Below are 26,090 nucleotides of genomic sequence, written 5' to 3'. Positions count from 1 at the left end.
AAAACCACTTTCCTTCCTAGCATTTTTTTCATGTAGTTCATTGTCTTCTTCAAATCCTGGGAATGGTGATCCCGTTGGCAACATTCCGCTTCCACCTATGGTGTCCACCTTGCTGGAATTTTTTTTCATTTTATTACATCTGTTATTATTTTTTTTTTCTGGAGACAGGACAACTCTACTTGAGCACAACTCCTACCTGGGAACACATTCTAGGCTCCTAGTGGTGGCTGTGGTCAAACAAAATCTTTCTCTGCTGGAGCTTGGATCACTGCTTGTTTACTCGACAACGACAAGTGTGTATGTGTGTGTGTGTGGAGAGAGAGAGAGAGGGAGAGAGAGAGAGAGAGAGAGAGAGAGAGAGAGAGAGAGAGAGAGAGAGAGAGAGAGAGAGAGAGAGAGAGAGAGAGAGAGAGAGAGAGAGAGAAATAAATGCACACACACACACACACACACACACACACACACACACACACACACACACACACACATTTCAGAGTAAACTACTCATTCTGTTATTCTAGTCACATGAATGACATAATCAGTTTTAAAGTAATCTTTCATGTCAGGAATGAACACTTGTTTTCTTTCAGCAAACTAAAGTGCCAGGTTTTCTTTTTCCTTTTTATTATAAGACAGAAAAATGCTCTGACTTAAACCAGAAATAATTTTTATATCCTGAATTTCAAAAAAGTAACTGTATAGAGTTTTTTGCAAGTACCTCAGAAGCACATTATACAATGTTGGGAATGAATTTTGATAATTTTGTTTCAAGAAAACCAAAGTAGCAGACTTATTTATCTATTTGTATTATATATTCATTTATTTTATTTTTTATAGGAAAATGTTCAGACATCACCCAGAAAGCATTTCTATTTCCAGAATTTCAAGAAAAGAATAGTAGAATTTTCAAGAATAGCCTAAAACTATAATGTACACTAAGACCTGTAAAAAACATCTGAATGGTGCCCCTTCTGCTAATCACACACACACACACACACACACACACACACACACACACACACACACACACACACACACACACACACACACACACACACACACACACACATCTGAAACTAGTAATAATTTGTCTCCGTTTTCATAAGCAACTATTAATTTATTATTTGTGTATTTAAGGCATCCCACATAGAAGGGCTGCTTGCACCACCCTGGCCAAAACCAAGATAACTGTGTATAGCACTCTATTGAGGTTTTAACTTTTGCCCAGGAATGAATGAGTGTTTCATCAGTAAGGTCAAAAATCTATACAATGAGAGAATAAATTTGATGTCTAGTTGACCATCAATGCAAACATAATGCTCCTGAACAATATTCTGTGTTAGAAGGACTGCCCATCCAGGATGAGTAGCCATAATAATTCAGAAAATTTTCTCAGACAAATTCCATATAAGATGGGCAGCTCACTCCAGTGCAGGGAGGGCATCAGCCAATCAGAGCTCTCCCCTCTGATAACATGACACTCTCAGCTAATTGGGAGGCCAGTTGCATTCACCCACCATTAATTCCTTTTGTTTTAACATCTTGCTTGAGACACAGAAAAGATGCTCCCAGCTTTTTCTGCTTTATACTTGTGTATTAGGGTACTATGACCACCAAACTTTCTGAAACCATAATACAATTTGCAAAATATATGCAAATACTAGATAGTAAATATCATGATCTTGAACATTTTTTAAATCATCATGATTTTGATTGTCTACCAGTCATTTTGAGACCAAGTTAATTGTCATAGCATATATAATAAGAAAGTTATGGATGTCAGAAGTTCACCAAACTTTGAGCACAATTTTCTCATTTTCTTTATTATGGCGCAAGCGGCCCTTCTAATATGGGACACCTCATTTAATGTGTGACATTTTTCATCATCATAATAGTAGGAAAGAATCTTTATCATGTGAAAGGTTTAGACTTCATTTGGACTGCATTCTTTCAAGCAGTGAAAGAGGAAAGTTGTTTCTCACATAAAGTGCTCATGTGTGAAAGCAACAGCTACAAGGTGTCCATATTCATAGATGTTTTGTAAAAAGTAATTATATATATGATAATAATGATAAGTTTGCTAAATGTTTTCTAATCTGCCTGTTTTAAATTGAGGTATCGAAAGATCACAGGAAATCAAATTACTCCGCATTAGACAAAAAAATTATTTAAGGTATACTGGCAAAAAAAAAGCATTGGGTGTCTATCTATAGTAACAGGTGCAACAACCTGATAAATAAATAAGTATATATATATATATATATATATATATATATATATATATATATATATATATATATATATATATATATATATATATATATATATATATATATATATATATATATATATATATATATATATATATATATATATATATATATATATATATATATATATATATATATATATATATATATATATATATATATATATATATATATATGGGGTAAGCAGAGATACATCAGACTTCCTTCTTCATTTATTGCAACATTTCACTTTCACAGAAGGCATCATCAGGCAAAAAAAAAAATGATAAAAATAAGTACAAAGACAGAAAAATCATGAAATATCACACTAGGAACACAAATTAAAAACAAAACAGCAACCAAAAAGGGACAGGCAGGCAAGCATTAACAAAAAATACAATGTGACATAGTAACCTGTCAGCTGCAGCTTATACATGACAAAAAAAAATCAAGCAAAATAACAAGCAACAAAACTTGTGTGCTCTTGCGTGTGGTGTAGTGAGGACTGACAAAAGCTGGCAGTGTCAAAACTAGATTAGTTGCGAATCTGGATCCCCAAAGTAACTAATCTCACAATGCCACCCTTTCTGAAGGATTGCTGCATTGATAGAATTATCGTTTCAATATTAATATCTTCTAAAATTTGCTTAGGGAAAGTCAATAAATAACATCTCATTCACATACTACACTGAAAGGGAGAGTGATTATAGTAATTGCTTTGAAGGACACACACACACACACACACACACACACTAAATTGGATTACAGACTTCTTGAGGGACAGAGAAATGAGAACAGTAATAAAGGGAGAAAAATTAGAATGGTGTAGAGTTACAAGTGGAGTACCAAAGGGGACAGTCTTAGCCCCTGTAATGTTTCTGGTGTATGTCAATGATATGGTGGATGAGGTTGACAGTTATATAAGTCTGTTTGCAGATGATGTGAAATTATTGAAAAGAGTGGAAAACAATATGGATTGTGAAATATTACAGAAAGATCTAAATAAGATATATAAATGGAGTAAGAAATGGGAAATAGAATTCAATGCAAAGAAATGCAAGGTGATGGAATTAGGAAAAAGCAAAAGAAGATTGACAAGTTCCTACACCATGGGAGAAGTGGAAATTAAGAAAACCAAAGAAGAAAAAGATTTGGGAATTACAATAAGTGATAATTTATCACCCGAAAAACATGTAAACAAAATAGTTTGGGAAACCTATGAGTTACTAAGAAAGATGAAAGGGGCATTTGCTTACATGTATGAAGAGATGGTGAAAAAAGTTGATGGAATATGTGATTCGACCAAAACTGGAATTTGCCACAATTGTCTGGTCACCCCATAATAAAAAGGAAATAAGGAAAATAGAAAGGATCCAAAGAGCTGCAACCAAATTGGTACCAAGTTTGAGAGATTTAACCTATGAAGAAAGATTAAGGAGATTGAAGCTTCCATCATTACAAGAGAGAAGAGAAAGAGGAGACCTGATTGCTATATACAAAGCTTTAAAGGATAAGGATCAAGTTGACAAAGAAGGCTTATTTGTGTGGGACTCAAGAGATACACGAGTACATGGAGTGAAATTAAAGAAAACAGCAAGTAGAAGAGATATCAAGAAATATGGGTTTCCCAAATAGAAGCATAGAAATATGGAACAACTTAGATGAAACAGTGGTACAAGCAACAAATATTCATGAATTTAAAGTTAAGCTGGATGCTTATAGATATGGAGACAGGACAGCACAAGCATAGCTCTTTTCCTGTAAAACACAACTAGGTAAATGCAACTAGGTAAATACACACATGTTGGAAGACCTGGATGTAAGGAAAGCAATGGGTCCTGATGGTGTATCGAGTTGGATTTTAAAAGAGTGTAGCTCACAGTTAGTCTCAGCACTGCACAATACAGTAAAATCCCTCTCATCCGGCATTCGAGTATCTGGCAGCTTCAAGTATCCGGCACATTTTTCCCTGAGCCTTGAAATCAATAAAAAATCAATGTGTACTCATAAAATCGATTAAAATTCCCGTGCGAGGCATACTTTGTCCCCTTGCCACCGGAGCGCACTACTTCACGCCACCCGCAGCCCACTGCACTGTGTTTACTCAGTGACTCAGTCCCGCGTCTGTACTGTTTATCGCCTGACGCCTTCATCATGCCTAAAGTTGTAGAAAAGAGGAAGCGTGATGTGCTTACACTTAAGCAGCTGATCAGATCAGCTGATCTTTGTTATGGTAAGATGTGTGAGTGTATGGTGGTGATTGTGGACATAATTTCACTTCTATTCAAGTATCTGGCAATATTCAAGTATCCGGCATGTCGGCGGTCCCGTTGATGCCGGATAACAGGGATTTTACTGTATAATTAGCACCACCATGGTAAAAGATAGAGTACTCATAGACTGGAAACGGGCAGATATTACCCCAATTCACAAGACCAGAAGTAAAGAAGATCCATTAAATTATAGACCTGTATTGCTCACAAGTGTAGTGGCAAAAATTTCTGAAAAGATTATCAAGAACAGATGGGTGAAATACCTAGAAGACAACAAGGTGATAACAGAGAAACAGTTTGGCTTCAGAAAAGGAATATCTTGTGTTACGAATTTGATAAATTTCTACTCAAGAGTAATAGATATAGTGCAAGAGAGAGATGGATGGACCAACTGCATATACTTAGATCTGAGAAAAGCATTTGATAAATATCCGCACAGAAGACTAATATGGAAATTGGAAAAAATTGGAGGACTCAGTGGATCACTGTTAAAGTGGGTGACTGACTTTTTGACAAACAGAGAGATGAAGACAGTAATTAAAGGCAGCAGGTCAAACTGGAGAATGGTAATAAGTGAAGTCCCACAAGGTTCAGTACTTGCACCTATTATGTTCACAGTTTATGTAAATGATATGACAGAAGGTGTGGAAAGTTACATGAACCTTTTTGCTGATGATGCTAAGATTATGAGGAAAGTAACAAATGAAGAGGACTGCAATGCATTAAATCAGGACTTAATTAAGATTAATGAGTGGCCATTGAGGTGGAACATGGAGTTTAATGATAAAAAATGTAGTGTGATGAGGTTTGGAAAGTGTGAGAAGACCAGTTGGCAACTGTTACTTAGGGAATGAGGAAATCTCTCTAAGATCAGAAGAAAAAGACCTAGGAGTAATTATTACTGATAATTATCATTTGGGAAGCACATAAACAAAATTACAGGAGAAACATATAATCTGCTGAGAAACATCAAGATAGCATTCTCCTATTTTGATGAAGATATGATAAAAAAAAAAACCTGATAATGATGATATGTCTGAGATTGGAGTACACAGCATTAGTGTGGTCGCCAAGTTTGAAAAAGGATACAAGAAAGTTAGAAAAAATCCAGAGAGCTGCAACTAAAATCCCTGCAAGCTTAAGAGAAAAGGTTGGAGAGATTGGGCCTGACTACACTAGAAAAAAGGAGGGAAAGAGGTGATTTGATAGCAGTATATAGAATATTGGAAGGAATGGAAAAGTTGGACAGAGAAGACCTCATGATACCAGATATGAGAGACACAAGAGGACATGGAAGGAAATTGAAAAAGAGTGTTTGCAAAAGAGACATCAAGAAACATAGCTTCTCACACAGAAGCATAACAGTGTGGAATGAACTTAAGGATGAGACTGTGTGTGCAAAGACAATTCATAAATTTAAAGAAAATCTAGATAAAAGTCAACATGGAGACAGGATGGCACGAGCCTAGAGTGGTTCTTGTTCTGTATTTCAGAACTAGGTAAATACAACTAGGTAGATACACACACACACACACACACACACACACACACACACACACACACACACACACACACACACACACACACACACACACACACACACACACACACACACACACACACACACACACACACAACTGATCATGGCGGCCAGTAGGACACCCACAAGAAGAGGAGTCCTGGATTTTAGTGGTTTTGCAGAGGATGATGGCCAGTTGCAGGAGAAACTGAATGCAAGGAAACTAACCATGCTGGAGGTGAAGGTTGAAGAGATGGGAGAAGGTAAGAGACCTAGAAATAAGAAATGGGAGATTGGAACAAGAAGACAAGGAATTAGAAAATGAACAGAAACTGCTGCAGAAAGAGATACATGATAAGGAAAACCAAATTAGAATGCTGGAAATGAAAATGGGAATGATGGATAAAGTGATAAAGGCTAGAGAAATACAAATTAATATGTTGGAGAAAAGAATGAAAAAGATTGAAGTCCAAGACAAAAACAGGGATAAACAAATTAAGGAAAGCCAAGAACAAGTTAAGGAAATGGCAGAAAGATCCATAAATAAGTGCGAGGAGTTGGAGAAAAAAGTGAGTTTTACAGAAGTAGTGAAGGACCAGAGGAGTAAAGAAGGCTTGACTAAAGAGGTTATAAAGGTAATAAAGGAAAAGGAAAACCTGGTAAGAGACACTGTAGATAAAAAGAAGAGCATAATGATCTTTGGACTGGAAGAAAGTGAGATAAAAAATTGGTATAAAAGAGAAGCAGAACAAAGAAAATAGCTCGATTAGTACTGAGTGTGATAAACGAAGGGGATACAAAGCTGGAAGATGAAATAGAGGAGGTGTACAGGATTGGTAAATACAATCAAGGAAAAAGTAGACCATTGAAAATCAAACTAAAATCCCAAACAGCAGCTGAAGAAACATTGGCAAATGAGTGGAAGCTAAGCCAAAAGTAATGAGTTTAAACAAGTCTGGATTAGAAGAGGAATGAATGAAGAGGAAAGGAAGAAACTTAATGAAATGAGAAGTGAAGCAAAAGAAAGGAACGAACAGAGAACACAAGAGAAAAAGGAACTTTTTTCTGGAGAGTAATGGACCTAAGGTTGAAGAAGTGGTACATGTGAAGAGTGAAGGGTGCAGAGGCACAGCTGTAAGAGAGGGAGGGACATGGACAGTGGCATACACTAATGTGGATGGTTTAGTTTCAGTGATGGATGAAGTGAATGAATTTATAAAAGCAAATGAACCAGACATCATGGCAATGGTAGAAACTAAACTAAGAGATTCAGAAACACCAAATTTAGGAGGGAGAAAGTACAATATGTGGATAAGAAACAGATGTGGAAAAGGAGGAGGTGGAGTGATGATGTTTGTTAACAAGGGTATCAGGGTGGAGAGTGTGGAAAAGGCAGAAGGCTTGGTGGAAGGCCTAAACTTACAACTAATAAATGGAAGAAGAGGATTATGATATGTCACAGTGGTGGATGTCCCACTAAAAGCAAAGACTTGGAATAGACAAGAGTATGAACAGTTGCTGAGTGAGACAAAAGAATGGCTTGTAAAGAAAATTAAGGAAAACAACAAAATTGTTATAGTGGGAGATTTTAATTGTAAAGAGATAAATTGGGAGGAGTGGAACACAAGAGGAGGAGAAGACTCATGGGGAGATAAGGTTCTGAAACTGGCAATGAACAATATTATGACAGTGGGTTGAGGAAAACACTAGATACAAAGGAGAAGAGGAGCCATCAAGACTTGATTTGGTATTATCAAAAGAAACAGATATTATAGAAGACATGAACTATAGTTGTCCACTAGGAAAAAAGCAACCATGTTATAAGGTTTTGTATTAAAGAAAAAAGAGAGGAAAGTAGATGTGAAGATTATAAAAGTGAAAGATTTAATTATGGTAAGTCAAATTTTGAACAAATGAGCAGATACTTTGCTGAAGTGGATTGGAGTACACTTATCACAGCAAGTAATGTGCAAAAGAAGTGGGAAGCTTTCATCAATATTTATGAAGAGGGAGTGAAAAGATATGTACCAAAAGTAGAGACAAAGAGAAGATATAACAATGACTGGTATAATAGAAGAGGTGAAATAGCTAGGGAGGAGAGGGAAATGGCATGGAATAGATAGCGGAGGAAAAATATGCAGGAGCTTTGGCAAAACTACACAACTACAAGAAATGAATATGTAAGGGTTATTAGAGAAGAAAGGAAAAATTACGAGAAAGATGTTATAGACAAATTCAAAGAGGAACCAAAACTATTGTTCAGATATGTGAACAGCAAAATGAAAAATAGAGAAGGAATAAGCAGATTGAAAGTGAATGGTCAAATGTGTGAAGATCTGGCTGAATTGGCAGAGATAATGAAGAGGAGTTTTCAATCAGTATTCACAAAAGAGAAAACATTTGTGTGGCAGAGTGAGATGAGTGAAGAAATGGGTTTGGGGGAAATCCAAGTGACTGAAGAGGATGTCCAGAAACAGGTGGAGGGACTAGACGTTAGGAAGGCCCCTGGACTTGATGGAGTGTCAGGATGGATACTAAAAGAGTGCAAGCAGCAGTTGACATGGGTAATACATAATATTATTGAAAGCTCCCTAATTGAAAGCAGAGTCCCAATTATATGGAAGAGAGCCAACATAGTGCCAATATACAAAGGTGGTAGTAAAGAGGAGCCCTTAAACTATAGACCTGTGTCTCAAACAAGTGTGGTGTGCAAAATGTGTGAAAGAGTGGTGAAGAATAAATGGATGCAGTACCAAGAAGGAAATGAAGTGATAATAAAGCAACAATTTGGATTTAGGAGAGGGAGATCGTGTGTTACAAACTTACTGAGTTTCTATTCTAGAGTGGTGGATATAATGCAAGAAAGAGATGGATGGGCTGATTGTGTTTATTTAGACCTGAAGAAGGCCTTTGATAAAGTGCCACACAGGAAATTGTTGTGAAAGTTGAAGCTTAATGGTGGGCTGATGGGGGGGGGGCCTGCTGAGATGGATGGAAAATTTCTTGACAAACAGAGAAATGAGAATGGTAGTAAAATATAAAAAAAATCATCATGGAGGGAAGTCATATGTGGAGTACCCCAAGGCTCAGTACTTGCATCAATCATGTTTGCAGTATATATAAATGATATGACGGAGAGTGTGAACAGCTACATGAGCCTTTTCGTGGATGATGCAAAGTTGCTGAAGTTGAGAGTGCAGAGGACTGTGGAATGTTACAAGAAGACCTGAACAAGATATCAGAGTGGAGTTATAGATGGGAAATGGTATTTAATTTAAAGAAGTGTAAGGTAATAGAATTTGGAAAAAGTACAAGAAGAGTAAAAGGAAATTATGTGTTGAATGGTGTAAGGTTGAGTGGAGCAGAAGAGAAAAAGGATCTCGGTGTTACAGTGACTGGGAACCTGACCCCGGAGAGGCGTATTAGCAAAATTACAGGAAAAACCTATAATTTGTTGAGAAGAATAAGGCAGGCCTTTGCATATATGAATGAAGAGATGGTCAGGAAGATGATCATGTCGCTGATAAGACCTAGACTAGAATAAGCAGCAGTAGTGTGGTCGCCATAGTTGGAGAGCTCAGAGAGCAGCTATGAAGATGGTACCAAGTATCAGGGACTTGTCATATGAAGAGAGACTGGAAAGGCTACATCTACCAACGTTGAAAAAGAGGAGAGAAAGGGGAGACTTGATTGCAGTATACAGTAAAATCCCTCTTATCCGGCATTCGAGTATCTGGCAGCTTCAAGTATCCGGCACATTTTTCTCCGAGCCTTAAAATCAATAAAAAATTAATGTGTACTCATAAAATCGATTAAAATTCCCGCGCGAGGCATACTTTGTCCCCTCGCCACCAGAGCGCACTGCTTCGCGCCATCTGCAGCCCGCTGCACTGTGTTTACTCAGTGACTCAGTCCCACGTGTGCACTGTTTATCGCGTGGCGCCTTCATCATGCCTAAAGTTGTAGAAAAGAGGAAGCGTGTTGTGCTTACACTTAAGCAGCTGATCAGATCAGCTGCTGATTAAGATCAGCTGATCTTTATTATGGTAAGATGCATGAGTATAGGGTGGTGATTGTGGACATAATTTCACTTCTATTCAAGTATCTGGCAATATTCAAGTATCCGGCATGTCGGCGGTCCCATTGATGCCAGATAAGAGGGATTTTACTGTATAAAGCATATGAGGGAGTAGAGGAGGTGGACTGGTTCGACTTAATGGTCTGGGATACACGGGACACTAGAGAACATGGGAAGAGGCTGAAGAGGAGTGCTTGTAGAAGAGACGTCAAAAAGTATAGTTTCCCATATAGAAGTATTGATGTATGGAACAGTCTGGATGAGCAGATAGTAAATGCAGAAAGTATACATGGATTCAAGGCTAAGTTGGATATTAAAAGATATGGAGATGGGACAGCATGAGCATAGCTCTTTTCCCATAAAGCACAACTAGGTAAATACAACTAGGTAAATAAATACACACACACACACACACACACACACACACACACACACACACACACACACACACACCCCACGTAGTGTAGTGGTTAGCACACTCAGCCCACAACCAAGAATCCCAGGAGCAGCGAGGCAAATGGGCAAGCCTCTTAATGTGTAGCCCCTGTTCACCTAGCAGCAAGTAGGTACGGGATGTAACCCAAGGAGTTGTGACCTTGCTGTCCCGGTGTATGGTGTGTAAGTGGTCTCAGTCCTACCTAAAGATCGGTCACTATGAGATCTGAGCTTTTTCTGTAGGGGAACAGCTGGCTGGGTGACCAGCAGATGACTGTAGGTAAATTACTCTACATAGTGTAGATGTTAGCATGCTTGGCTCACAACCAAGAAGGACTGGGTTTAAGTCCTGGGAACAGTGAGACAGGTGGGTGAGCCTCTTATATATAGCCTATATTCACCCAGCATCAAGCAGGTACAGGATGTAAGCCAAAGAGTTGTGACCTCACTGACCTGGTGTGTGGATGTATAAGAAGTCTCAGTTCTGTATTAAGATTTATCACTATGAGTTCTAAGCTCTTTCCAAAGGGGAACAGCTGGCTGTGTCACAAGATCAGTATATAACTGTGGGGATGAATAACACACAAACACACACACACACACACACACACACACGCACAGCAGCAGTGGAGCTGACAGGACCTGTTTCCTAGTGCTCACAGTGGAACAAGTTATGATATGAAGACCCAGAAATACCTAAGTGGTAAATATGGAGGGGAGAAACAGTACGTGAGTATAGTTATCCCATCATTAGGAGAGTTTGGTTGGTTTGTTTACAGTTTGGACAAAATGGCGGAGGACGGCACCCCAAAAGAACAGAGGTCCTTTGAAGGTTTTACTGGTGAGGAAAGAGAACTAAATTATAGATTGCAGTGTAGAAAAATTTTATATATGGTAGAAATGATGGACAAGTTAGGGGAGGGAATAAAGACATTGGAGGCACACCAGGAGACAGGTGAGGAGTTGGTGATTATAACGGTAAAGCTGATGGAGATGGAAGATAAAAATGAGAAGTTAAAGGTAAAAAATGACTGTTTAAAGAAACGAATAAAGGAAAAAGTAGAAACTGTTCAAAAAAGAAATGTGGAAATGAAGGCAAGTGTAAAGGATGTGGAAATGAGGCAAAATAAGTGGTTAAATTAACATAAATTTGAAGAAGAATCATTAAAGAAAATAATAGAACAACAAGAAAATGAGAAACAAAACCTGAGACAAAAAGTGGTAAATGTTATTAAAGAAGAGAAAAGTTAGTGAGAGACACTGTAGAAAAATATAAACAAATAATTGTATTTGGTTTAAAGGAAGAGAAAATAGTAAGCAGAATTCAAAGAGATGAAAAGGAAAAGAAAATGTTGAATAAGTTATTGAAGAAAGTGACAGGTGAAGACAGCCAGGTAGTAAAGCAAGTGGAAGAGTTTCATAGAATTGGGAAATATGAAGAAGAAAAAATGAGACCCATAAGAAGAAGTAATTAATGGATCTTGGAAGTTGTCTGGAGATGAAGAATATAAGAATGTATAGATAAACAGGGATATGGATGAGACTGAAAGGCTGAAGCAAAAGGAGCTGGTAAATGAGGGTAAAAAAAAAAAAAAAATACGAACAGAGGAGGAGAATTTTTTTTCTGTAGAGTAAGAGTTATGAGAATAAAGAAATGGTACATCAGACAGTAAGTAAGGTATGCTATACTAATGTAAATGGATTAATATCAACTAAAATGGAATTAAATGAGTTGCTAAGTAGAACCACACTGGATGTTGTTGTATTATGTGAGACAAAATGGAAAAATGAATGGGAGGAACTCCTGACATTGGTGATGATAAATATGATTTATGGATGAAAAATAGAAGTGACAAGGGAGGAGGTGGAGTGACAATTTTGACTAAACAATGTGTCAAAGTGGAGAAGGTAATAAAAAGTGAAGACAAGTCTGAAATTCTACAAGTGATGATTAGAAGTAGAAATGGAAGGATAATGAATTATGTAGGAGTGTATGTGCCACCTATGACCAATGCCTGGAGAAAAGAAGAGCGCGAAGAGATGTTGGTAGATGTGCTAAAGATAGTGATAGAAAATAGTGATAAAGTTATTTTTGGTGATTTTGATTGTAAGGAGATTAATTGGGAGACATTGACAACTACTGAAAGTGAGAGCTCATGGAGTAATAGATTAATGAACTGGGCAGTGGAAAACTTGATGATTCATTGGGTTGATTGTGATACCAGACTTAGTGGAAGAAATAAACCATCAAGACTTGATTTAGTGTTTACCAAGGTCATGGAAATTATTGAAACTATAAACTATGAGAGCCCTCTAGGTAAAAGTGATCATGTGTTGATAGAATTTAATTTGGAAAATGAAAATGTAAACATTGATGAAAATTATAAGGTAAGAAGATTTAAATATAGTAGAGCTGACTTTGAAAAATTAAGAAACTACTTTGTTACCATAGACTGGAAAGACTTTGAAGATGCAGAAGATGTTCGGAAAAAATGGGATGAATTTATAAGGATATATAATTCTGCTATGGAGGAATTTGTACCTAAAGGAGGAGCGAGATGTAGAAAGGGTAAAGAATGGTTCAATGCAAAATGCAAACAGGCTAGAAATCGTAAATCAAATGCTTGGAATAGATGGAAGAAGAGGAAAACTGAGAGCAGATGGGAGGAATATATTTATGCTAGAAACAAGTATATTGAGATAATAAGAATGGAGAAAAGAAACTATGAAAGAGATCTATAGATAAGTGTATAAATAAACCCAAACTATTCTTTAGACATATTAATGGAGAGATGAAGAAGGAAGGTGCATCAAGATTGAAAGTTGAAGGAAAAATGTATGATGATGCACACAGGACATGGCAGAGGTTATGAACAATAGTTTCAGATTGGTATTTACTGTGGAAGGGGAGTTTGATGCTGGGAGGGAATAGTTGGTGAGGAATATACTAAGTACAGTCCCAGTCAATTATGAAGAAATACTTAAGATGATGGAAGAACTTGAAGTAAATAAAGCAACTGGTCCAGATGAAGTATCAAACTGGATATTGAAGGATAAAATTCACTGTCTAGTGGTGGCATCACTATCACAAGGAAGAGTACCAAAAGATTGGAAGAGAGCAAATATCACACCAGTATTCAAAGGAGGAAGTAAGGAAAACCCATATTATAGACCAGTGTCCTTGACTAGTGTTGTAGGAAAATTATGTGAAAGAACAATAAAGGAAAGATGGATGGAATACTTGGAAAGATAAAGTTTTAGTAAATTGTCAATTTGGATTTTGGAGGGGAAGATCATGCTTCATGAACTTATTGTCTTTTTATTCAAGGGTAGTTGATATTGTGCAGTGGAGAGACGGATGGGTGGATGGTGTCTACTTTGACTTGAAGCAAGCGTTTCACAAAGTACCACACCAAAGATTGCAATGGAAGATACAAAAATTGTGGAAAAATTAGAGGAAGACTGCTGGAGTGGACGGACGATTATCTGGATGATAGAGAGATGAGAACTATAATACAAAAACAAAATTCATCTCGGCTGAAAGTAACTAGTGGTGTCCTGCAGGGGGTCAGTGTTGGGACCGATAATGTTTGTAATATATGTGAACGACATAAATGAAGAAATAATTATATGAACTTATTTGCAGATGATGCTAAGCTGATGAGAAGGGTAGAAAATGTAAATGATTGTATGGTACTGCAAGATGATTTAGATAAGATAAATAGATGGAGTATATTTTGGCAAATGGAATTCAATTTAAGTAAATGTAAAGTAATGGAATTTGCTAAGAGTAAGAAAAGAATACAATATCATGAGATGGAAGGTGTGAAGTTAAAGAAGTCAAAAGAGTAAATGGATTTGGGAGTAACAGTTACTGAAAATTTGACTCCAGACAGACACATTGATAGAATTACTGGAGAGATGATGAATTTGCTAAGAAGATTAAGAATGACATCCTCATATTTGGATAAAGAAATAATAAAAAAGTTGTTGATTTCCATTATAAGACCAAGATTGGAATATGCAGCAGTGGTGTGGTCTCCACATATAAAGAGGAATATTACAAAGAGTACAAAGAGCAGTCACTAAGATGGTTCCGGAGTTGGGTAAATCGACCTATGAAGAGAAATCAAGAATGTTGGAAATTCCTACCCTTGAAAATAGGAGAGAGAGAGAGAGAGAGAGAGAGAGAGAGAGAGGAGATTTCATAAACATCTGTAGAATGATAAATGGTATGAAAAATGTGGACAAAGAAGATTTTATAAATTTAGACACAGAGTACATGGGGACACAATAAGAAGTTGGAGAAAGTTAACTGTAAAAGAGACATTAAGAAGTATAGTTTTCCTCACAGAAGTGTGAACAAATGGAATGAACTCAGTGAAGACATTGCAAATGCCAAAACTGTCAGTGCTTTTAAGACCAAACTAGATAGATATAGAGACAGGATACTATGAGATTACTCCCCTCCCATAAACCACAACTAGGTAAATACACACACTTGAAAGATCTTAGCTATGAAGAAAGGCTTGACAAACTAAAGTTCTGAACACTAGAAAAAAAATGAAAACATGTGATATGATCATGATGTACAAATGTGTAAAAGTAAAGAAAAAATGGATATCATGAATTTTGTGATATCACAGCAATCAACACAAAAAGGACAGTAGGAAATTGTACAAAAAAGAGCAAAGGAAGATGTGAGGATATATAGTTTTCTTGATGGACCAATCAATTAAAGGAATGCGTTGATTGATGGAGTTGTGTATGTATCCAAGGAGAATCAATACTTTTAAAGATAAATATGACAAATAAACTTAAAAGACAGGATATTATGAGCTTGACTCAATCCTGTAAAAATACAATTAGGTAAGAACAGCAAAAACAGCTCAGTGGCAACATTCTAAAGTATAGAAGATAATGACATTACTTTGTCTTTTCATCTTTCTTAGTTTGATGGTAGATGAAGGAAAAAAAGGAAATACCTACATAAGGAACTGGGCAGAAAGTGAAGTGGTGCCTTGATAACAGAGATTTAAGTGTCTGGAGATAGAGAAAAATTCCTGAGAATGTGAAAGGCAATAAAAGAGTGAGATCTTGAAAGATGGTTTGGGAGGTGTATGGAGGACAGGACTAGGATAATCCTGGATTGCGTTGCATAATAAGGGTAGATTTATCATATGACTGAGCCAGAAGTAGGCTTTAAGAAACCTTGAATAGTTGATCATGGCGGAGAAGTACCATGTTGTCATAAAAACAGTTATAGCAAATTAAACATTCTGAGCAACAGTCAGAAATGTTTTGAATTACCTCCTCACCCCAGATCCCTTGCTTATCTCACAGAATATAAGCATGGATGTCACATCAATGATTTGTGACTGTAGCAGCAGTAATGCCATTCTGTATATGAGTATGTGTGTGTGTGTGTGTGTGTGTGTGTGTGTGTATTTTCTTAGTTGTGGCTTACTGGAGGGGAGTAATCTCATTGTATCCTATCTCTATATCTATCCAGTTTAATCTTAAAAGCATGGAAAGTTATAGCATTGACAACATCTTCACTGAGTTCATTCCATTTATTCACAATTCTGTGAGGAAAACTATACTTTTAGGTGTCTCTTCTACAGTTAACTTTCTTCAACTTCTTACTGTGTCTCCTTGTACTCTGTGTGTCTAAATTTATAAAACATTCTTTGTCCACATTTTCCATACCATTCATCATTCTATAGATGTTTATTAAATCCCTTCTCTTTCTCTCCTATTTTCAAGGATAGGAATTTCCAACATTCTTAATCTCTCCATAGGTTGACTTACTTAACTCTGGAACTATCTTAGTGACTGCTCTTTGTACTCTTTCTAATTTTATAATATTCCTTTTTATATGTGTGTGTTTGTGTGTGTGTGTGTGTGTGTGTGTGTGTGTGTGTGTGTGTGTGTGTGTGTGTGTGCAACATTGCTCCATATAATGTTAGGATTCTTTTGGCCATCCTTCAAAAGGCATGCAATAAGAAGTCAGCGTCAATCAGAACATATCCACATCCTCTATTGCACAAATGTTAATGGTAGCACGATGGGTCGCCATGGCATGGGTCATTGACAATTCCGGACAGCACTAATAGCATGTTTGCTTCAACTTGACATGGTAATGATGCATCGTAACAAACTTTCTATTAATTTTCTACTCCAATGGTTTACTTTAATAATTTACTGTACACAAAATTACAGTACAGTATTTAATGGAAATTCTTTCATTATGTTGGTTTTGGCTGAATCTCCATGAATTATGGAGGATTTGTAATATATGTTCATAGGATGACTTTCTAGTCATATACAATGAGCAATCAACGAACACAAGATGTTAATAAATGATGTTTATATTTTGGTGGGTCCAGAGAGAGGGAGGGGGTCATCGCCCCCTGCTGTGCCTCCCCTCCCCAGTCCCCATCTTCTGGGCCGACGGACCCGGACAGGTTTGAGTCATCCTGAGGTCATCCCTGTTGATTGTGACCCCATCAGACCAGTGTCATGTACTCCTCAGATCTCAACGTCCACCTTTCATGGGTCGAACACAAGGGCACCAGGGGAAAGTGGAGGCTTTAGAAACTTTAAGAAAGGATATCGTAAGTTAGGCTTGTAGACAAGAGTGAAGCTGAGACATGGCAATGAACAGACACTGCTTCCCCATTTGGTTAGGCGCTTTTTCCAACACTCACCCGACAGAGTATTGTGCATCCGATAACCTATAGTTGCCTCATGTGTTTTAAGGATTAGCTACGGATGGTCTTCAGTATACTCGTACATACTAACCTTAGGAATGAAAGTGATAACTGTGTGGAACTTACATATGTAGTATTGTAATAATATTGTGAGTGCTATCTTGTTATATTTTGTGTTAACCTTTTCTTTTGCATGTTATTCAGTTGGTATAAAACTTTGATGTTAACAGTGATATGTGGATAACATAACTATAATATGAAAATCACTGCACTCAACTATCTCAGCAATGAGTTGGAGAGAAAATTGCAACTTTAAAGACAGTAGTGTATCAGTAATGCAGGTGACTAAATTCTACATCAACAAGTTTAAGAAATAAGTATCCTAGAAATCTTTGAGGTTTTTTATGTTAATTTTAACCTTACCATGTAATTTTAAACCAAGTTTAACATGTTTTCAGAACACAGAATTCATACTGTATATATTATTCTGGACATGACTACTTATCTTCTGTTTCTTTTGCACACAGCTCCGACTCAGCCAAAGAAAAAAGGTACCTACTGTTCCCTTTTACTTGGTAATATGTATTTTTTCCCTTCAGAATTGTCAGTTTTTGTTCCAGTTTTTGTTGTTATACAGAGCTTGTGAAAATTTAGTCTTCCAGACTTGTAGATATTTTGGGTAAAAGAAATTCTATAGTGTGTGTATAATCATATGGAGGTTTCGTGCATGTTGACAAGTAGAATTATTATCATAGTCTTAGTTTGCATGTGGAGAAAGATCTTGCAGCATGGATATGGGTTTGTCACTTTGAAGCTGTTTATAGCACGTTTTGAATTCACTGACATAAGGCTAATTGATGTTATGTTTTCTCCATTTAAGCTTTTTGTGGCCTACTGGGAGAAATTTCTTGTAATAGTTTTCTTCCTGGCTTCTTAGGTTACCACTGGGATGATTATGATATGCGAGGTTCCCGCACTTTGGTGGGCTGTGGGGATGGCGCCACAGCTGCGCCACCCGACCTGTTGATGTTGGCTGAGGGCACCAGCTTGGTCCCCACTGACGATGTAATGGAGGGAGAGCCACTTCTACCACGTGAGTTTCCCCTCATATTCATGCTAGGATTTCTCTAGTCTAAAAATGTACTAAGTTCCATGGAATGTTTTAAATTGGCAGAACACTAAACTAATTAGAACTTATGGAGGTTTTAATGTATTGATAACAATAATAATAATTAATAATAATAATAATGACAATATAATAATGATAATAGTAATAATAATAATAATAATAATAATAATAATAATAATAATAATAATAGTAGTAGTAGTAATAATAATATTGATAATGGTAATAAAATTTTAAAGCACATTATTATCCTAGAACACTAATCAGATCAGAAGGTTGCTAGATTTTTTTTATGGATATCTTTATATGACATGGATACAAAGCATTTAAGATATTATCTGTGTCTTCATAATTGTACAGTTGTATGATTATAGGGGCAACATATAATTGCTGAAGATAGCAAGCAAAGTGGCTTAGCATACTGCTATTCTGGTGAATAGTAACACCATTTGACCTTTCATCAACTTCTTTGAAATTACTCATGTTTATCCTTCATAACAGAGAGGTTAATGGTCATGAAGTTCAGGGAATGCATCAACCAAGTAAACAATCAGTCATGCAATCAGTAAATCATAAGATCAATAGATTAGTAAGCTGTTTGGAAAATGTAATTTCAAATGATAGAAAAGAACTTGTAGATTACTTTAATATTATTTTCATATATACTGAGTTTATTCTTGGGGATATACAAAATTAATCAGAAATATCATGTCCTCATTATCTACACAATAAATGCAACAGATTATTTGTAGGAGTATTGATGTGATTTTAGTTTTGCAAAAATACTTACTGTTGTAGAGTTAACTGTTCAGCACAAAAACTAGATGCATGTGATGTCTTACCATGAATGTATTTTCTTCTTATGATTCAGTGATAGTTTTATTTGTGTTTATGTTATTCCTGTTGCAGAAATGTAGGAAAAAATGCAGTCTCTTTAGTGATCAGTTATTAATTTTACTTATTCATTTATTTTTATTTATTTATTTATTTTATTTTAATTCTTTATTTTTTTCAAAATTTAAATCTGTGTTTGTGTTTGATACCTGAAACAAACTATATCTTGATATTCTTACTTCATCAGTTTAAAAATTAAATTTTACATCAAGTTTTGTTTTGTCATTTTATCAACACTGAGCCAAGAGATGAAAAATAAGTGCAACTGTAATGATTACCAATAAAGGAAATAATGATGGTGATAAATATCTTGTTATCTCTTGTTCTTGTTATCACCATCATTATGTTATGTTGACTTTTGATTCTCGAACATTATAATGGTATTGTTTTTTTTGTGTTGACAGGATCTGGTCATAACTCATATATGCCAGTCCATAGAGATGCTGCTGCCACACCTTTGCTATATGTTGATGCCAGAGATCCTCAAGAAGCATCAGAAGATAATGATGATGATGGCAATGATGATGATCCATGTAGCTTTGAAGAAATACTCTTGGCTAATAATATATCTATTGGATCTTCTCAAGACCTGGCTGCTGATCACATGGCAAAATACAACATTGTCTCTGACTTGGAAGACGATTGCACTGAATCACCTTTGAAGATATCTAATGTGCCTTCTGCTGCTGATGGTGTCAACAAACTTGGCAGTCCCAGGAGTCGTCGTCCTTTCCATCGCAGAGATTACAGTCGTGTGTCAGATTTATCATTTTTATCTGCACTTGAAGAGGAAGGAGTAGATGACTCAATGTCTGAACTTCAAGACTCAGACTATGAATCAGTGGACAGAACCAGCAACCAACAAACTGCCACACTCGTTCAGACTTCTCCCTCAGAAGTTTTTTTGTAATTTCATAATTTCACCACATGCCTCATGCAAGGATAAATGAACCTTTAATGAGCCTTTTTATAAAGCCACTTCCCACTCATTTGCTTAGATAATTTCTTGCAAGGAAACTAATATATATATATATATATATATATATATATATATATATATATATATATATATATATATATATATATATATATATATATATATATATATATATATATATATATATTGTATATTTTTACATACATGATACTCTGCAACAGCCTGTCAGTTAGCCTTCTTCCCATCAGCTTAGAATGTACAACCTAATTCCTGTTAGGTTACATTACATCCCTGCAGTGATTCCCACAAGGGATTATGATCACTCCTGAACACATGATACTGAAAATTAACAGTTTTCTGCAGGGGCTGTTTCAATTAAAGATAATTGTTTTGGTGCCTTGTGGTCTAGTGTCGGGTTGTAGAGTATATACGTGGTAATTTTGTATTTTACTGTGAGAGAGATGAAGATTATAAAGTTTCATATCTACTTTGATATACTACGCTTGTATTATTGTATTAGGTAAGACTGTGTCAGTTTGTGTGTGTGTGTGTGTGTGTGTGTGTGTGTGTGTGTGTGTGTGTGTGTGTGTGTGTGTGTGTGTGTGTGTGTGTGTGTGTGTGAATTCCTGGGTCAAAGATAAGAATAATGATAGATGAAAATAATGATGATTTAATAATTTTTATATATGGCATGACTTGGAACATGATTTACAGCTTTACTCAGATTATAAAGACTGGCGCAGTGCTGTGTGTTGAGTTTATTTTAAGATGTTTTGTGATTATACATTGAGGGATGGCCCACCACTTCTGTTACAAATAGTGTACTATCTATAGTTCCAGTGTTATTATCAATTAATCATTTTTTTTATTCATTTAGGATGTTTTAAATGCATTACAGCTCTTCACATTTTGTTACCTATTTAGTATAGACTGGTTTTACAATACTTCATCATGCAGCCATTAAGTCAGGTCTTGCCTCCATGGAAATAATTTGTGTGATTGCTGCCCCTGTAGGTTATAGATATTTTGGTGCTGGTGTTAATAAAGTGTATGTAGGATCTACCAAACTTGATGCTCTTCACTGGTTTGTCACAAACAGCAGCACTCCCAGTACTTCTTCCAGGAAGGTTTTTACCTGAGGACACATGTGCTTCTTTACACTGAGCACCCATATGCTCACATTACTTAGAAACCCAACTCTGAAAACCCAAAAATTTATTTGATCATTAGTCAATGCCTCCATTAACCAAAATAATTGGCAGATGTAATAAGTCAGTAAAGGAAGAGCCAAGAAGGGGAAAAATTCACTCAATCTCATGAAATGTGGATAAAAAAGTTACATTATTACAAATATTCATTGCATGAACATGAATGATCATTTTGCTTTATTATAAAATAATTTAGCAACTTACCATTACCTGGTTTCTTATTTTGGCAGCCACAGAGTACATTAGTGGTTGTAATGATTTTAGGTATGTACACATGTGTTTGTGACATGGTTCATACTGACCTTCAACCATTAACCACTGCGGGGAATGAAGTAGTTAGCCAAATATAACACCAAATTCTTAAAAGGAAAAATGAACAAATCAAATAACCACCTCAGTTAAGAACATTATTATGTTGATATCATGCTACCTTTCTGTATATATATTAAAAGATTCTTTCACTAAATTATTTCACACTTGCAGAAAAGAATATAGTATTACAGTTGAGAAAACATTCACTCTCATTTTTGTCTCAGGAATAGTAATATATATATATATATATATATATATATATATATATATATATATATATATATATATATATATATATATATATATATATATATATATATATATATATATATATATATATATATATATATATATATATATAAAACATGCTTTTAAAAGCATATTGTAATTTCATCATTAAGAATTTCAAGTAACGAGTGATTCCTCCCTGTAAGCAACAAGGTTTGTGTGAATGCACAAAAAGGACAAAAATTGTCCTGTGATTTTAATTCTATTCAGTTGGAGTCAAAGTTACACAATGTTTGATAGCAGACTTTTAATAAAATACTTAATTTGTTGTGGTGTGGTATATGGACAAGCAGGATGGACACCTCAGAATATATACTAGAGTATTTTATGAATTATGCCTACCCAGTAATTATGGATATACATGTACATGAAATGTTTTTATCAAAAATGTTCTTATATGTTCTCTACTGTGTACATTGGCCCCAAACAATAGCGCCTTAAATTTTTTCATTACAGTGAAGGATGCTGCAGCGATATATGTAAAAGACATGGTCATTGTGTAACTGTGGGGAAGACAAGCACTTGTGCTAATGGAAGAGACAGTTCTCCCGACACTGCTTTGTTTCCTGTGAACTAGTCATTATTCATACAGAGTAGAACAAGTGCCTACACAAGAAACTATTATATATTAATGTAAGACAAGTCATGTTTACATGTGCCACTTTGTGTGACGCGCCAAAATCCTTGAAAAGTCAAGATAACTTATGGACTTATTAAATGGTGACAAAAGATGACAGAGGGCATTTATCAAACTTTACACAGGAGCTGGCCTCTATCTGCTTCAGTTCCATGGTATTATTATTGAATTTTTCTGTCATCTTACAGGTTAATATAGAATTAATATATGTTGAACTGTATGAACAAAATTCTCTCTCTCTCTCTCTCTCTCTCTCTCTCTCTCTCTCTCTCTCTCTCTCTCTCTCTCTCTCTCTCTCTCTCTCTCTCTCTCTCTCTCTCTCTCTCTCTCTCTCTCTCTCTCTCTCTCTCTCTCTCTCTCTCTCTCTCTCTCAAGTCCATATTTGATTGGCTTATTGCAAGGAAACTAGAATGAATGAAAGTGTATTTTTTTAAATAATAACATGTAAATAAAGTTCTTGAAAAGCAGTAATTTTCCTTCCTGTTTCCTCAAGTTATGTTCCTACACACACACACACACACACACACACACACACACACACACACACACACACACACACACACACACACACACACACACACACACACACACACACACACACACACACACACACACACACACACACACAAAAGGGAAATTTTTAAAGAATGCTGCATCCCCTGTTAATATTACTACTCTCCCATTCCTTATCCTTTCATACTATTTTCATGGTCATGAGCCATGGGTTCAACATAAGAAAAAAATATCAGCAAAGAAGAGACATTGAGAACAAAAATTCATGTACACTTTTTTTTCTTATGTAAAAGGGCCAAGGACAACAACAACAAAAAAAATATAAAAAGAGCCCTCTCAAATGCCAGCTCCCAAAATGACATCAGAATAAAATGATCAAATAACAGAGGACAAGTGTCTTGAAACCTCCCTTTTGAAAGAGTCCAATTCATAGGAAGTAGGAAATACAGAGCAGAGGAAACTAGAGTGAATGAAAGTGTATTTTTCAAATAATATGTAAGCAAAGTTCTTGACAAAGCAGTAATTTTTACACACAGACACACACCACACACACACACACACACACACACATACCACACCAGAGACTGCTATGGAAAATTCAAAATATAGGGGTTTTGCAAGGAAACACACTGAATTGGATTACAGACTTCTTGAGGGATAGAGAAATGAGAACAGTTATAAAGGGAGAAAAGTCAGAATGATGTAGAGTTACAAGTGGAGTACCACAGGGGACAGTCTTAGCCCCCGTAAGGTTTCTGGTGTATGTCAACGATATGGTGGATGAGGTTGACAGTTATATAAGTCTGTTTGCAGATGATGCAAAATTATTGAAAAGAGTAGAAAACAATATGGATTGTAAAATATTACAGAAAGATCTAAATAAGATATATAAGTGGAGTAAGAAATGGGAAATGGAATTCAGTGCAAAGAAATGCAAGGTGATGGAATCAGGAAAATGCAAAAGAAGATTGACAAGTTCCTACACCATGGGAGAAGTGGAAATTAAGAAAACCAAAGAAGAAAAAGACTTGGAAATTTCAATTAGTGATAGTTTATCATCAGAAAAACATGTAAACAAAATAGTTGGGGAAACCTATGAGTTACTGAGAAAGATGAAAGGGGCATTTGCTTACATGGATGAAGAGATGATGAAAAAGTTGATGGAATATGTGATTCAACCAAAACTGGAATAAGCCACAATTGTTTGGTCACCCCATAATAAAAAGGAAATAAGGAAAATAGAAAGGATCCAAAGAGCTGCAACCAAATTGGTACCAAGTTTGAGAGATTTAACCTATGAAGAAAGATTAAGGAGATTGAAGCTTCCATCATTACAAGAGAGAAGAGAAAGAGGAGACCTGATTGCTATATACAGAGCTTTAAAGGGTAAGGATAAAGTTGACAAAGAAGACTTATTTGTGTGGGACTCAAGAGCTACAAGAGGACATGGAGTGAAATTGAAGAAAACAGCAAGTAGAAGAGATGTCAAGAAATATGGTTTCTCAAATAGAAGCATAGAAATATGGAACAACTTAGATGAAACAGTGGTGCAAGCAAAAAATATTCGTGAATTTAAAGTTAAGCTGGATGCTTATAGATATGGAGACAGGACAGCACAAGCATAGCTCTTTTCCTGTAAAATGCAACTAAATAAATACAACTAGGTAAATACACACACAAGGGAAATTTTTAAAGAATGATGCACCCTCAGTAAATGAATATGAATGAATGATAATAGAATATTGGTTAACTTTTGTATTATGAAGGTGGACAGAATAGGGATGAGTGAGAGAAGAAAGTCTTGTACAGTGAGACTGCGGGAGGAGGGGAGGCATGCAGGTAGCAAGATCAAAAGAACAGTTAACATGAAAATAGCAGAAGATAGCAAGAGGTGGAATATTGCAGCAATGAGAGAGAGGCTGAAGACAGTCAGTTAGAGGAGAGAAGTTAATAAGACAAGAAGCTTTTAATCCCACAATCTAAAAGAGCAGTATGATTGGAGTGAAACCCCCATACATGTGAACTGCACCTCGTACATGGATGGATAAGGCCCCTGTACAGAGTTAGCAGCTGTTGGGGTGAGAAAAAAATGGCAGACGACTCAGAATTCCTTACTTTATAGAAGCTATTTTTAGCTAGGGATGAGATGTTAAGTCTCCAGTTTAGATTATGGTATACATAAGTTGTACAGTGTTTAGGCAGGGTGCAGAATTGTCTTTAGGATTTTGACAGGGTGTAAACAGGGTATTAACAGAGTGTAGTTGTTGTAGAAAAGGTTTGGGTGTTTTTGGGAAAGTGTAGATATATTGTACAGTGTTTAGGTAAGGTGTAAAATATAATAGCAGGATTTTTAGTGTATACAGGATGTTGACAGGGTGTAGGCAGGATGTGTCTAGGCTCTAGGGGTGTAGCAATGTTTTGAAGGATCATTTTCCACACACATACACACACACACACACATTCATTTACATACACTCTCTAAAACACCCATTCCTTCACAGATACACCCCATTCTCTTCCCCGAAACATCTCCAACAATAACTTCATTCTTTCACGGAAAACCCTTAAAATTATCCTCTAAACAAGCCTGTTCCTTCACAGACACACCCTAAACAAGCTCTAAACTCCCATTCCCTCACAAACATCCTTAAACATCCCATTTCTCTCATAGATACACCCAGGATGTGGACCAGCTGTAATCCATCATTCTCTTACAAACACCCCATTTTATCATTTCCTCAGAGGTACACTCTAGAAATGGACTGGCTGTAACCCATCATTCCCTCACAAATACCCCATTTCCTCATAGGTACACTCTGGAAATGGACCAGCTGTACACCAAGTGGATGCACTGGTATGGCAAGTGTCATAGCAAGTACCAGCTTTGCAAGAGTCACTTCCTGAAGGA

The 26,090-nt window shown here is 36.1% G+C and overlaps 1 protein-coding gene across 8 annotated transcripts in view; it reads left to right on the top strand.

Annotated features, from left to right (window-relative positions):
- LOC135101967 (fat-like cadherin-related tumor suppressor homolog) overlaps window positions 1–23,136 on the top strand; it is a 369,471-nt gene extending 346,335 nt beyond the window's left edge. For 4 of the 8 annotated variants that reach the window (XM_064006485.1, XM_064006511.1, XM_064006496.1 and 1 more), the window contains 4 exons: window positions 16,944–17,171; window positions 17,795–17,818; window positions 18,205–18,360; window positions 19,692–23,136. In XM_064006485.1, coding sequence (XP_063862555.1) covers window positions 16,944–17,171; window positions 17,795–17,818; window positions 18,205–18,360; window positions 19,692–20,197 — 914 coding nt within the window. In that variant the 3' untranslated portion in view covers window positions 20,198–23,136. The remainder of the gene's footprint in view (window positions 1–16,943; window positions 17,172–17,794; window positions 17,819–18,204; window positions 18,361–19,691) is intronic. The other 4 variants (XM_064006521.1, XM_064006532.1, XM_064006505.1 and 1 more) reach the window with 4 other exon arrangements.
- Window positions 23,137–26,090: the final 2,954 nt, after the last annotated feature.

The sequence above is a fragment of the Scylla paramamosain genome, chromosome 1 (genome assembly GCF_035594125.1).
Source record: "Scylla paramamosain isolate STU-SP2022 chromosome 1, ASM3559412v1, whole genome shotgun sequence".
NCBI lineage: Eukaryota > Metazoa > Arthropoda > Malacostraca > Decapoda > Portunidae > Scylla > Scylla paramamosain.
Note: the sequence above shows the minus strand (reverse complement) of the source record. Positions and strands in the feature narration are given on the sequence as shown.